Source organism: Salmo salar, chromosome ssa08 (genome assembly GCF_905237065.1).
Source record: "Salmo salar chromosome ssa08, Ssal_v3.1, whole genome shotgun sequence".
Taxonomy (NCBI): Eukaryota; Metazoa; Chordata; class Actinopteri; order Salmoniformes; family Salmonidae; genus Salmo; species Salmo salar.
Genome location: NC_059449.1, coordinates 24,275,595 through 24,289,476, shown reverse-complemented (window position 1 = coordinate 24,289,476; position 13,882 = coordinate 24,275,595). Strand labels below are relative to the sequence as shown.

The following is a 13,882-nucleotide window of genomic DNA, read 5'->3' as shown; positions in this document are numbered from 1 at the left end:
TATTACAATACTGATTTCAACTTTCAAGAATAATAATTTTAGGCTTTTATGTTGATTTATATTGATTAGCCTAATTAATATTTTATGTTATAGGCTATGAGGTATAGAGTTGTTATAGGCGATTGATTGCACATTATAATGTCTACTACCATCTTTCAATGTAAAGTAGATGTCTATAATGTATTTTAGTTGTGTGTGGAGCCCATGTAGACAGCTGTTGTTATGGAGTCAGGGGATCCAACCAGGTAGACTAGCTAATGGAGATCCAGGTCAAAGTAATAACAGATTGGACTGTAAATGTTTAAATGCAACATGAAGTCTCTGTTTAAACTCTGACCACAGACCGTAAAAGTGTTGTCATTGTTATTGGTTCTTCAATGTTCAGAAATATTGACTGTTCTGTTATTTCTTATTGTAGCTGAGTGAGCTGTAACTTACATCTAAAATGAGTCTCTCTGGGGAGAGAGAGGAGGAGACCACTGCCTCTATAACGAGTCTTTCTGGGGAGAGAGAGGAGGAGACCACTGCCTCTAAAATGAGTCTCTCTGGGGAGAGAGAGGAGGAGACCACTGCCTCTAAAACGAGTCTCTCTGGGGAGAGAGAGGAGGAGACCACTGCCTCTAAAATGAGTCTCTCTGGGGAGAGAGAGGAGGAGACCACTGCCTCTAAAACGAGTCTCTCTGGGGAGAGAGAGGAGGAGACCACTGCCTCTAAAATGAGTCTCTCTGGGGAGAGAGAGGAGGAGACCACTGCCTCTAAAATGAGTCTCTCTGGGGAGAGAGAGGAGGAGACCACTGCCTCTAAAATAAGTCTCTCTGGGGAGAGAGAGGAGGGGACCACTGCCTCTAAAATGACTCAAGACACCAGTTCTAAGAGGTAAGCGATTAATTGTAAATATATACAGTTCTCTTAAAGCTAGATTCCTTAACGGTGAAACCATCCGTTTGGGATGTTACAACAACAAAGATGTTACTACAAACAACGAACACAGTTTTCTTAACCTCTCGGACATCGTTGCACACGCTGCCGGATGCTCTTCTCCCTCCGGTGTCAACAAATCACTGTTCATCAGATATGAGGAGTTAGAGAGTCAAATGTGGTCAACTCTGAATCAGTAGCGGTGCGTGGGTAAAATCACTGGGGGAGGCAGCCATATTAAAACCCATGTGTTGTGATCATTTCATTGTGTGCTCTATAACCTGTTAATTCATATGCCTTGACACCGTGATATATACATTTTACATTTACATTTTAGTCATTTAGCAGACGCTCTTATCCAGAGCGACTTACAAATTGGTGCATTCACCTATAATATCCAGTTGAACAACCACTTTACAATAGTGCATCTAAATCTTATAAGGGGGGGGGTTAGAAGGATTACCTTATCCTATCCCAGGTATTCCTTGAAGAGGTGGGGTTTCAGGTGTCTCCGGAAGGTGGTGATTGACTCCGCTGTCCTGGCGTCGTGAGGGAGCTTGTTCCACCATTGGGGTGCCAGAGCAGCGAACAGTTTTGACTGGGCTGAGCGGGAACTGTGCTTCCTCAGAGGTAGGGAGGCGAGCAGGCCAGAGGTGGATGAACGGAGTGCCCTTGTTTGGGTGTAGGGCCTGATCAGAGCCTGAAGGTACGGAGGTGCCGTTCCCCTCACAGCTCCGTAGGCAAGCACCATGGTCTTGTAGCGGATGCGAGCTTCGACTGGAAGCCAGTGGAGAGAGCGGAGGAGCGGGGTGACGTGAGAGAACTTGGGAAGGTTGAACACCAGACGGGCTGCGGCGTTCTGGATGAGTTGTAGGGGTTTAATGGCACAGGCAGGGAGCCCAGCCAACAGCGAGTTGCAGTAATCCAGACGGGAGATGACAAGTGCCTGGATTAGGACCTGCGCCGCTTCCTGTGTGAGGCAGGGTCGTACTCTGCGAATGTTGTAGAGCATGAACCTACAGGATCGGGTCACCGCCTTGATGTTGGTGGAGAACGACAGGGTGTTGTCCAGGGTCACGCCAAGGCTCTTAGCACTCTGGGAGGAGGACACAAGGGAGTTGTCAACCGTGATGGCGAGATCATGGAACGGGCAGTCCTTCCCCGGGAGGAAGAGCAGCTCCGTCTTGCTGAGGTTCAGCTTGAGGTGGTGATCCGTCATCCACACTGATATGTCTGCCAGACATGCAGAGATGCGATTCGCCACCTGGTTGTCAGAAGGGGAAAGGAGAAGATTAATTGTGTGTCATCTGCATAGCAATGATATGAGAGACCATGTGAGGATATGACAGAGCCAAGTGACTTGGTGTATAGCGAGAATAGGAGTGGGCCAAGAACAGAGCCCTGGGGGACACCAGTGGTGAGAGCACGTGGTGCGGAGACAGATTCTCGCCACGCCACCTGGTAGGAGCGACCTGTCAGGTAGGACGCAATCCAAGCGTGCGCGGTGCCAGAGATGCCCAGCTCGGAGAGGGTGGAGAGGAGGATCTGATGGTTCACGGTATCAAAGGCAGCAGATAGGTCTAGAAGGATGAGAGCAGAGGAGAGAGAGTTAGCTTTAGCAGTGCGGAGAGCCTCCGTGACACAGAGAAGAGCAGTCTCAGTTGAATGCCCAGTCTTGAAACCTGACTGATTAGGATCAAGAAGGTCATTCTGAGAGAGATAGCAAGAGAGCTGGCCAAGCACGGCGCGTTCAAGAGTTTTGGAGAGAAAGGAAAGAAGGGATATATATAGGACTAAAGGCCTAGACAATAATACACCGTGATATATAGGACTAAAGGCTGAGACAATAATACACCGTGATATATAGGACTAAAGGTCTAGACAATAAGACACAGTTATATATAGGACTAAAGGCTGAGACAATAAGACACTGTGGCAGAATAAATTCAACCACAACTTTGTTTTATCACAAAACCGGATAGAAACCTCTGTCCAGTGAAGTCCACAAAGCATATTGCATGTAACAAACAGTTACATGACCTACAGCATGGTCAAGTTAATGTTTCTGACATTTTCTGACCACTGAACAACTATTGATTTAGAACCACAGAGAGTTACAGCAAGTCACAAAGAAAACAGGAGCTGCTTCCACTGTTCCAACACCAGTTCAACCAAAAATAAGTCCAATCAACATAAGCTAAATATGATGTGGCTGTGTGTGTGCAAGTAGAAAGATAATGTTGACTCGCCCTAGTTGTAAAGAAACACAAATGCCATCCTCCTGTCTTTCATGTTGACAAAACAGTCTGTCACTCTGTCACACAGTACCCACTTTAATGAATGAATGGTTGGATCAGAATTGCCGTTATAATCATTAGCCATTACGGAGAATTAAGTAAAACCACAAGTCCAAATCCCTCTCTCCATCCATGGCTAATTTAGGAAAGGGCAAGATTTACCTAGCTGGAAAGCAAGCCACAACGAGGTGCAACAATTCAAGTTCTTCTGTCAATGAAATATGCTCTCAGTGGGATTTGATTGGAGTGAAGCCAAATCCAAACTGGCTTCCCTTGACACTGTTTTTTTGTGTGCCAGGACCATTCACAGTTAAGCTCACTCAGTTTAGCTCAACGCTGATTGGCTAATTTTTGTATACTCTTTTTGTCAAGGAATGCCAGATGCTCTCTGGCTTCCCTTGTCTTCAATGCTACAGAGTACACAGTGGCAGAATACCTGACCACCGCGACTGACCCAAAATTAAGGAAAGCTTTGACTATGTACAGAGTCAGTGAGCATGGCCTTGCTATTGAGAGGCTGCCATAGGCAGACCTGGCTCTCAAGTGAAAACAGGCTTTGTGCACACTGCCCACAAAATGAGGTGGAAACTGAGCTGCCCTTCCTAACCTGTCAAATGTATAACCATATTAGAGACACATATTTCCCTCAGATTACAAAGACCCACAAAGAATTCCAAAACAAATCCAATTTTGATGAACTTCCATATCTACTGGGTGAAATACCAGTGTGCCATCACAGCAGCACGATTTGTGACCTGTTGCTACAAGAAAAGGGCAACCAGTGAAGAACAAACACCATTGTAAATACAACCCATTGTCACACCCTGACCAGTAAAAGGGGTTATTTGTCATTGTAGTTTGGTCAGGGCGTGGCAGGGGGTGTTTGTTTTGTGTGTTTTGGTGTTTTTGGTTTAGGTTCTATGTTTTCTATTTCTATGTTTAAATCTAGTTTTCTATTTCTATGTTGGTTTTTGGCAATGACCTCCAATTAGAGACAGCTGGTTGTCGTTGTCTCTAATTGGAGGCCATATTTAGTTGTGTTTGTTTCACTTGTGTTTTGTGGGTGGTTATTTTCTGTATAGCCTGGGAGCCTTATGGAACTGTTTTCGTCTTTTGTTTAAGTGTTTTCTTTAAATAAATTAAGAAGAAGAGCACTTTACCCGCTGCGCCTTGGTCCAATCCTTACGACGCCCATGACACCCATATTCATGTTTATTTATTTTCCCTTTTGTACATTAACCATTTGTACATCGTTATAACACTGTACATAGCCATAATATGACATTTAAAATGTCCATTCCTTTGAAACGTGTGAGTGTAATGTTTACTGTAAATTTTTTATTGATTATTTCACTTTTGTTTATTATCTTTTTCACTTGCTTTGGCAATGTAAACATATGTTTCCCATGCCAATAAAGCCCCTTGAATTGAATAGAATAGATGTCCTACATGTTTAGAGACAGAGGGGGCGCTGTTTCACTCACTGAGATGCTTTCTCCTCTGAGATACATTCAGCCTCTTGTGAATTGAAGGAACATTATGAAATGCAGAGAGACGTAAGATGAATGGTTTTATTGTTTGTATTTTTTTTCTATTGGTCAATTTTTTTGGGAAGCCTGGCATCCATGAATACATGCCACTGCTCTGAGTTCAACTCGAGATACCCAGTACCACGAGTGTCTCATCTTTTATCCAGGTACATCTCTATGGCAACGAATCCTTCAGAATTAACCTAAGTGTTACACTACGAAGCAAGCTACAGCTACATCTACTCAGGCATTTATAAAGCTAGCCAGCTTCAGTTAGCCAGCCTCAGTTAGCCAGCTGCCGTTAGCCAGCTGCCGTTAGCCAGCTGCCGTTAGCCAGCTTCACTTAGCCAGCTTCAGTTAGCCAGCTTCAGTTAGCGTCACATTCCAGGTCAGGCTTCATCCATACTATGACGGTGGAAATTGCTCACCCGCCTGCCGCTATTAAAGCCAATTTCTGCTTGATCTGGCAATGTGGTATACGGTTCGGAGGTTCAGCCAGAAGAGGACTGGCCACCCCTCACAGCCTGGTTCCTCTCTAGGTTTCTTCCTAGGTTCTGGCCTTTCTAGGGAGTTTTTCCTAGCCACCGTGCTTCTACACCTGCATTGCTTGCTGTTTGGGGTTTTAGGCTGGGTTTTTGTACAGCACTTTGAGATATCAGCAGATGTAAGAATGGCTTTATAAATACATTTGATTTGATCAGTTAAGCAATTGTGGAGCCTCCAGAGGCTTGGAGGCCAAATTGAGCTTTGTACGGCGATGCCATGCACCTCCCAAATTTTGCAACAATGTGGCGGGCTCCGTATAGCTTCGCATTGACATGATTGGTTGATGGTAGGTGAGGGCGGGAGGTTTAAACTTCCTGATCAACAGCTCTGCTCTACTCAGCAAAGTGAAGAAGTATGAATGCCCTGACTTCTGGTCAATGCAGACGGCAGATTGACCATGCAGAGCCTTTTCACTCTAGCAGGCTTTTAACTGCTCGTGAATGAGGCACATTGCTAGTCGAACACCGAACACTTCGTTGAGATAATGCTGAAATATCAAATCCATGAGTGTAACGGCCGTCGTCAGAATTAGACCAAGGTGCAGCGGAGGATGTGTTCATCATTAGAATTTTAATTGACTGAACGAACACCATACAAAACTAAACAAAAACGACCAGAAACAGTTCTGTCAGGAAAACACACTTACAGAATACAATCACCCACTAAAACCCAAAGGAAAAACAGGCTACTTATGTGTGACTCCCAATCAGCAACAACAAACTACAGCTGTGCCTGATTGGGAGCCACACACGGCCCAAAACAAAGAAATACAAAAACATAGAAAAATGAACATAGAACGCCCACCCAATGTAACACCCTGGCCTAACCAAAATAAAGAACAAAAACCCCTCTCTATGGCCAGGGCGTTACAATGAGGCAGTAACAAATGTTCATTTGGGCCGAAATCACAATCAAAGAAAAGTTATCTTGCAAGTTCAGCAGACTATGTTGTGAAATAGGTTTTTAGAAGTTCCTCCTTTATTTTATTACTTAGCGTTAATGCCGACTTAGGATGCTTTGCTTTCATAAGCACACCAATCTGTTTAACAGCTTGTTGCATTGTGGCTGTAGACATATCATCCATAGAAGGTTTTGGTAGGCTGTCATTATAAATAAGAATTTGTTATTTATTTATTTATTTATTTATTTCACCTATATTTAACCAGGTAGGCTAGTTGAGAACAAGTTCTCATTTACAACTGCGACCTGGCCAAGATAAAGCAAAGCAGATCGACACATACAACAACACAGTTACACATGGAATAAACAAACATACAGTAGAAAAAGGCTATATAGTGTGTGCAAATGAGGTAGGATAACGGAGTTAAGGCAATAAATAGGCCATGGTGGCGAAGTAATTAAAATATAGCAATTAAACACTGGAATGGTAGATTTGCAGAAGATGAACGTGCAAGTAGAGATACTGGGGTGCAAAGGAGCAAGATAAATAAATAAATACAGTATGGGGATGAGGTAGTTGGATGGGCTATTTACAGATGGGCTATGTGCAGGTGCAGTGAAATGTGAGCTGCTCTGACAGCTGGTGCTTAAAGCTAGTGAGGGAGATATGTGTCTCCAGCTTCAGTGATTTTTGCAGTTCGTTCCAGTCATTGGCAGCAGAGAGCTGGAAGGAAAGGCGGCCAAAGGAGGAATTGGCTTTGAGGGTGACCAGTGAGATATACTTGCTGGAGCGTGTGCTATGGGTGGGTGCTACTATTGTGACCAGTGAGCTAAGATAAGGCAGGGCTTTACCTAGCAAAGACTTATAGATGACCTGGAGCCAGTGGGTTTGGCGACGAGTATGAAGTGAGGGCCAGCCAACGAGAGCGTACAGGTCGCAGTGGTGGGTAGTATATGGGGCTTTGGTGACAAAACGGATGGCACTGTGATAGACTGCATCCAATTTGTTGAGTAGAGTGTTGGAGGCTATTTTGTCAATGACATCGCCAAAGTCGAGGATCGGTAGGATGGTCAGTTTTATGAGGGTATGTTTGGCAGCATGAGTGAAGGATGCTTTGTTGCGAAATAGGAAGCCGATTCTAGATTTAATTTTGGATTGGAGATGCTTAATGTGAGTCTGGAAGGAGAGTTTACAGTCTAACCAGACACCTAGGTATTTGTAGTTGTCCACATATTCTAAGTCAGAACCGTCCAGAGTAGTGATGCTGGATGGGTGGGCAGGTGCGGGCAGCGATTGGTTGAAGAGCATGCATTTAGTTTTACTTGCATTTAAGAGCAGTTGGAGGCCACGGAAGGAGTGTTGTAATGGCATTGAATCTCGTCTGGAGGTTTGTTAACACAGGGTCCAATGAGGGGCCAGAGGTATACAGAATGGTGTCATCTGCATAGAGGTGGATCAGAGAATCACCAGCAGCAAGAGCGACATCATTGATGTATACAGAGAAGAGAGTCGGCCCGAGAATTGAACCCTGTGGCATCCCCATAGAGACTGTCAGAGGTCCGGACAACAGGCCCTCCGATTTGACACACTGAACTCTATCAGAGAAGTAGTTGGTGAACCAGGCAAGGCAGTCATTTGAGAAACCAAGGCTGTTGAGTCTGCCGATAAGAATGTGGTGATTGACAGAGTCGAAAGCCTTGGCCAGGTCGATGAATACGGCTGCACATTAATGTCTCTTATCGATGGCAGTTATGATATCGTTTAGGACCTCGAGCGTGGCTGAGGTGCACCCATGACCAGCACCCATGACCAGATTGCATAGCGGAGAAGGTATAGTGGGATTCAAAATGGTCGGTAATCTGTTTGTTAACTTGGCTTTCGAAGACCTTAGAAAGGCAGGGTAGGATATTAAAGATATAGGTCTGTAGCAGTTTGGGTCTAGAGTGTCACCCCCTTTGAAGAGGGCGATGTTCGCGGCAGCTTTCCAATCTTTGGGAATCTCAGATGATATGAAAGAGAGGTTGAACAGGCTAGTAATAGGGGTTGCAACAATTCCAGCAGATAATTTTAGAAAGAGAGGGTCCAGATTGTCTAGCTCGGCTGATTTGTAGGGGTCCAGATTTTGCAGCTCTTTCAGAACATCAGCTGTCTGGATTTGGGTGAAGGAGAAATGGGGGAGGCTTGCGCGAGTTGCTGTGGGGGGGTGCAAGGCAGTTGGCCGGGGTAGGGGTAGCCAGGTGGAAAGCATGGCCAGCAGTAGAAAAAATCTTATTGAAACTCTCAATTACAGTGGATTTATCGGTGGTGACAGTGTTTCCTAGCCTCAGTGCAGTGGGCAGCTGGGAGGAGGTGCTCTTATTCTCCATGGACTTTACAGTGTCCCTGAACTTTTTTCAGTTTGTGCTACAGGATGCACATTTCTGCTTGAAAAGCTAGCCTTAGCTTTCCTAACTGCCTGTGTATATTGGTTCCTAACTTCCCTGAAAAGTTGCATATCATGGGGGCTAATGCACAGGATGTTTTTGTGCTGGTCAAGGGCAGTCAGGTCTGGAGTGAACAAAGGGCTATATCTGTTCCTAGTTCTACATTTTTTGAATGGGGCATGCTTATTTAAGATGGTGAGGAAGGCACTTTTGAAGAATAACCAGGCATCCTCTACTGACGGGATGAGGTCAATATCATTCCAGGATACCCGGGCCAGGTCGATTAGAAAGGCCTGCTTGCTGAAGTGTTTTAGGGAGCGTTTGACAGTGATGAGGGGTGGTCGTTTGACCACAGACCCAATTTGATGCAGGCAATGAGGCAGTGATCGCTGAGATCTTGGTTGAAAACAGCAGAGGTGTATTTGGAGGGCAATTTGGTTAGGATAATATCTATGAGGGTGCCCGTGTTTACAGCTTTGGGGTTTTACCTGGTAGGTTCATTGATAATTTGTGTGAGTTTGAGGGCATCAAGCTTAGATTGTATGATGGCTGGGGTGTTAAGCATGTCCCAGTTTAGGTCACCTAGCAGCACGAGCTCTGAAGATAGATGGGGGGCAATTAGTTCACATATGGTGTCCAGAGCACAGCTGGGGGCAGAGGGTGGTCTATAGCAAGCGGCAACCGTGAGAGACTTGTTTCTGGAAAGGTGGATTTTTAAAAGTAGGAACTCAAATTGTTTGGGTACAGACCTGGATAGTAAGACAGAACTCAGCAGGCTATCTCTGCAGTAGATTGCAGCACCGCTGACTTGCCTGACTTGTCTAGCTAAATAAAGGTTAAATAGAAAAATAAAGGCTCTGCATGGTCAATCTGACGTCTGCATTTGCCATGCAGCATTTTACGGTGATACGGCCTTTGTAGAAGTCAGGGCGTTCATACTTCCTGTTCTTTGAGGAGCAGTGCAGAGCTGTTGTCAAGGAAGTGATTTTGTGTTTAAACAGGACATCCCGCCCCCACCTACCGTCAACCAATCATGTCAATGCAGAGCTATATGATTAATCCAATCTTTAAATCGGTCATCTTCCTCAAATGAAGGGGAGGATGACCCAATCTGTGTGAGAGGAATGGTATCTGATTTCATAGGTCCTCAACTAGTGGCTCAGACACTTCATTCAGGATAAGTGGAGTTAGCTCTGAGTTTAACCTGCCTAAATGAACAGTTTGGGGTTCGACTAGCCATGTGCGACATACAGTTATAAGCCTACTAGACTTAGCAGCGGACGTATACACTATCATAGTATGGATGAAGCCGGACCTGGAATGTGAAGCTAACTGAAGATAGCTAGCTAACTGAAGCTGGCTAGCTAACTGAAGATGGATAGCTAACTGAAGATGGCTAGCTAACTGAAGATGGATAGCTAACTGAAGATGGCTAGCTAACTGAAGATGGCTAGCTAACTGAAGATGGCTAGCTAACTGAAGATGGCTAGCTAACTGAAGATGGCTAGCTTTATAAAAGACAGAGTAGATACCACTCAGTGCTGCTGTTTTCCCAATTGTGGATTCATTTAAAAAGAAACATCTGGATTTATACAGTAGAAGGTCCATTATACAGTTGTTAAAATGAAGTTGATGAGATATTGATGAGGTGATCTGTCTCCCTGTTTTGTTCAGTGTCCAGAAGCCCAGAGCAGAGTCCCCTACAACCAGCCTGCTATCAATGAAGAGTGATCAGCCACCTGCTTTCAGCCAGGAACCATTACCAGATGACAATAAGGAAGTGGAGAGTTTGGACAGTGAGGATCCATTAAATATCACACACAACCTTCTGGACGGAAGAAGTAAGACTGTATTTCATACAATATTACAAAGAACGGTACAAAGGCATATATAAAACACACACACAAAGTTATGAGTCCCAACTCTCATTGTTTTCCTACAGGTCAAACTCTGCTGACAGTCCAACAAGACATTAAGGCTAAACTGAAACACAAGTATCAACACGTATCTGAAGGAATTGGACACCATGGAAACCAAATTCTGTTAAAGGACATCTACACAGAGCTCTACATCACAGAGGGTGGAAGTGGAGGGCTCAATAATGAACATGAGGTTAGACAGATAGAGATGGCATCCAAGAAACAAACCACACAAGAGACACCAATCAAATGCAACGACATCTTCAAGCCTTTACCTCAACAAGACAAACCTAGCAGAACTGTGCTGACAAAAGGAATCGCTGGCATTGGAAAAACAGTCTCTGTGCAGAAGTTCATCCTTGACTGGGCAGAGGGAAAAGCAAATCAGGACGTTCATTTCATGTTGCCTCTTCCTTTCCGTGATCTGAACCTGAAAAAGGACCAATACAGTCTGATGCAACTTCTTTCCCACTACTTCCCAGAGCTGAAAGAGATTGACAGCATTGAAGATGGTGAAACCAAAACTGTTTTCATTTTTGATGGTCTGGATGAGTGTCGACTTCCTCTAGACTTAAAAAACAATGAGAAGTGCTGTGATGTCACGAAGCCAACCTCAGTGGACGTGCTGCTGACAAACCTCATCGAGGGGAATCTGCTTCCCTCTGCTCTCGTCTGGATAACCTCACGGCCTGCAGCAGCCAATCAGATCCCTCCTGAGTGTGTTGACCAGGTGACAGAGGTACGAGGGTTCAATGATCCACAGAAGGAGGAGTATTTCAGGAAGAAAATCCCAGATCAGAATCTGGCCAATGATATCATCAAACACATGAAGACATCAAGGAGCCTCCACATCATGTGCCACATGCCAGTCTTCTGTTGGATATCAGCCACTGTCCTTGAGATGATACTAAAAGAGGCAGAGAAGGATGAAGTCCCCAAAACTCTGACCCAGATGTATTCACACTTCATGCTCATCCAAACCATTGTGAAGAACAAGAAGTACAACAAAGCAACAGAGACAAACCCAAGGGAACTGTCTCAGTCAGACAAAGAGATGATCCTGAAACTGGCAAAGCTGGCTTTCCAACAGCTGCAGAAGGGCAACCTGATCTTCTATGAGGACGGCCTGAGAGAGTGTGGCCTTGATGTCACAGAGGCATCAGAGTACTCAGCATTGTGTACAGAGATCTTTAAGGAAGAATCTGGGCTGTACCAAGACAAGGTCTACAGCTTTGTGCATCTGAGCATTCAGGAGTTTCTAGCAGCAGTGCATGCTTTAGAATCATGTCTGGACAAGAAGGAAAATGTTTTCTCCCCCACTAGTGATGATAAAGAGAAGGAGTCAATCCAGTTGTCTGACTTACACAGGAGAGCGGTGGACCAGGCCATGAAGAGTGAGAATGGACACCTGGACCTGTTCCTCCGCTTCCTTCTGGGTCTCTCACTGGAGTCCAATCAGAATCTGTTACGAGGCCTTCTGACACAGACAGGAAGTACCACACAGACCAATGAGGAAACAGTTGAGAGAACAGTCAGGTACCTTTCAAACAACATCGAAAGGGAATCCTCACCAGAAAGGATCATCAACTTGTTCCACTGTCTGAATGAACTTGGTGCCAACTCTCTAGTTGAAGACATGCAGACCTCCCTGCGATCAGGAACTCTTTCAGAAACAAGACTAAAACCTGACCAATGTTCAGCCCTGGCCTACCTGTTACTGATGTCAGAGGAGGTGCTGGAGGAGTTTGACCTGAAGACATACAACACATCAGAGAAAGGTTATCAGAGGTTGCTGCCGGTAGTGAAAACCTGCAAGAGAGCACTGTAAGTTCTGTTATTGAGTTGATGTTTACAGTATCATTATAATGAAGGATTTTTATATCTAACAGATTATCTCCTCTCTCCAGACTGGATGGCTGTACCCTCACATATGAATCTTGCGAATCTCTGGCCTCAGCTCTGCAGACACCAAACTCCCCCCTGAGAGAACTGGACCTCAGCAACAATGACTTGGGAGACAGAGGAGTGAAGCTGCTCTGTGTTGGACTAACCAGTCCACTCTGCAACATACAGACACTAGTGTGAGTTAAATATCTTCAGTATCCACTGTCTTTATAGTGTTTATATATTTGTAGTAATTATTTGTTATTATCTTTTACATTTTTTTGGAACATCTTGTTAAATATGCAGAAACATACATACGATGTGATAATTATATGTGACTAATGTTAAATATCTTGAGTGAGTTAGTGTGTTTTTAACATAGTCTAATCATGTCCTTCTGTTATTGTCTTAATGCATCTCATTATTCTTAAAGCTTTGCATATTTAACAGTGTATCGACATATCTCCTCTCTCCAGACTGGATCGCTGTGAACTCACATATGAATCCTGTGAGACTCTGGCCTCAGCTCTGCAGACACCAAACTCCCCCCTGAGAGACCTGGACCTGAGCTACAATGACCTGGGAGACAGAGGAGTGGAGCTGCTCTGTGTTGGACTAACCAGTCCACTCTGCAACATACAGACACTTGTGTGAGTTAACTTTCTTCAGTAGCCACTGTCTTTATAGAGTTTATATATTTGTAGTTATTATTTGAACATCTTGGTAACTATGCAGAAACATTCATCAAATGTGATAAATATATCAAACTAAGGTTAAATATCTTGAGTGAGTTAGTTTATATTTTCTTCTAAACACATTCTATAGGAACCAAGACTTAAAAATAACTGATATTGGTCACAAGATGGAGGGAATGTTGGAATATAACTAACAAAATTAAAGTTAGCAAAAATATATGATTAATCCAGTATAAAATAATGTATAGAGTTTATTACACCAGACAAAATTAACAAATTCTACAGCAGAACGACAGTCATCTTCCAAAGGTGGTGAAGTGGAAATCTTTACCAAGGAACACCTTCAGTGCTCGGTTGTCTCCACCAAGTCTGTCCCCAAACAATTTGATTTGCTGGTTTTAAGCATTAAACTTTAAAATAGCTCTTTGTTGACTGTTGCTGGGTGCTCGTCCTCCTTCAGCACCGGCCTGTTAAATCTAGACCTGGTTTCCTCTATCAGGCCTGTTAAATCTAGACCTGGTTTCCTCTATCGTAATCGCTCCTCTTTCACCCCAGCTGCCAAACTAACCCTGATTCAGATGACCATCCTACCCATGCTAGATTACGGAGATATAATTTATAGATCGGCAGGTAAGGGTGCTTTCGAGTAGCTAGATGTTCTTTACCATTCGGCCATCAGATTTGCCACCAATGCTCCTTATAGGACACATCACTGCACTCTATACACCTCTGTAAACTGGTAATCTCTGTATACCCACCGCAAGACCCAC

The 13,882-nt window shown here is 44.2% G+C and overlaps 2 protein-coding genes across 3 annotated transcripts in view; one reads left to right on the top strand and one right to left on the bottom strand.

Moving 5' to 3' along the window:
• LOC123744234 (NACHT, LRR and PYD domains-containing protein 12) overlaps positions 1–13,882 on the bottom strand; it is a 294,132-nt gene that overhangs the window by 74,727 nt on the left and 205,523 nt on the right. The window lies entirely within an intron of this gene.
• LOC106593887 (NACHT, LRR and PYD domains-containing protein 5) overlaps positions 1–13,882 on the top strand; it is a 31,022-nt gene that overhangs the window by 1,380 nt on the left and 15,760 nt on the right. For both annotated transcript variants that reach the window (XM_045723041.1, XM_045723042.1), the window contains exons 2-5: positions 419–876; positions 10,289–10,455; positions 10,557–12,357; positions 12,441–12,614. In XM_045723041.1, coding sequence (XP_045578997.1) covers positions 446–876; positions 10,289–10,455; positions 10,557–12,357; positions 12,441–12,614 — 2,573 coding nt within the window. In that variant the 5' untranslated portion in view covers positions 419–445. The remainder of the gene's footprint in view (positions 1–418; positions 877–10,288; positions 10,456–10,556; positions 12,358–12,440; positions 12,615–13,882) is intronic.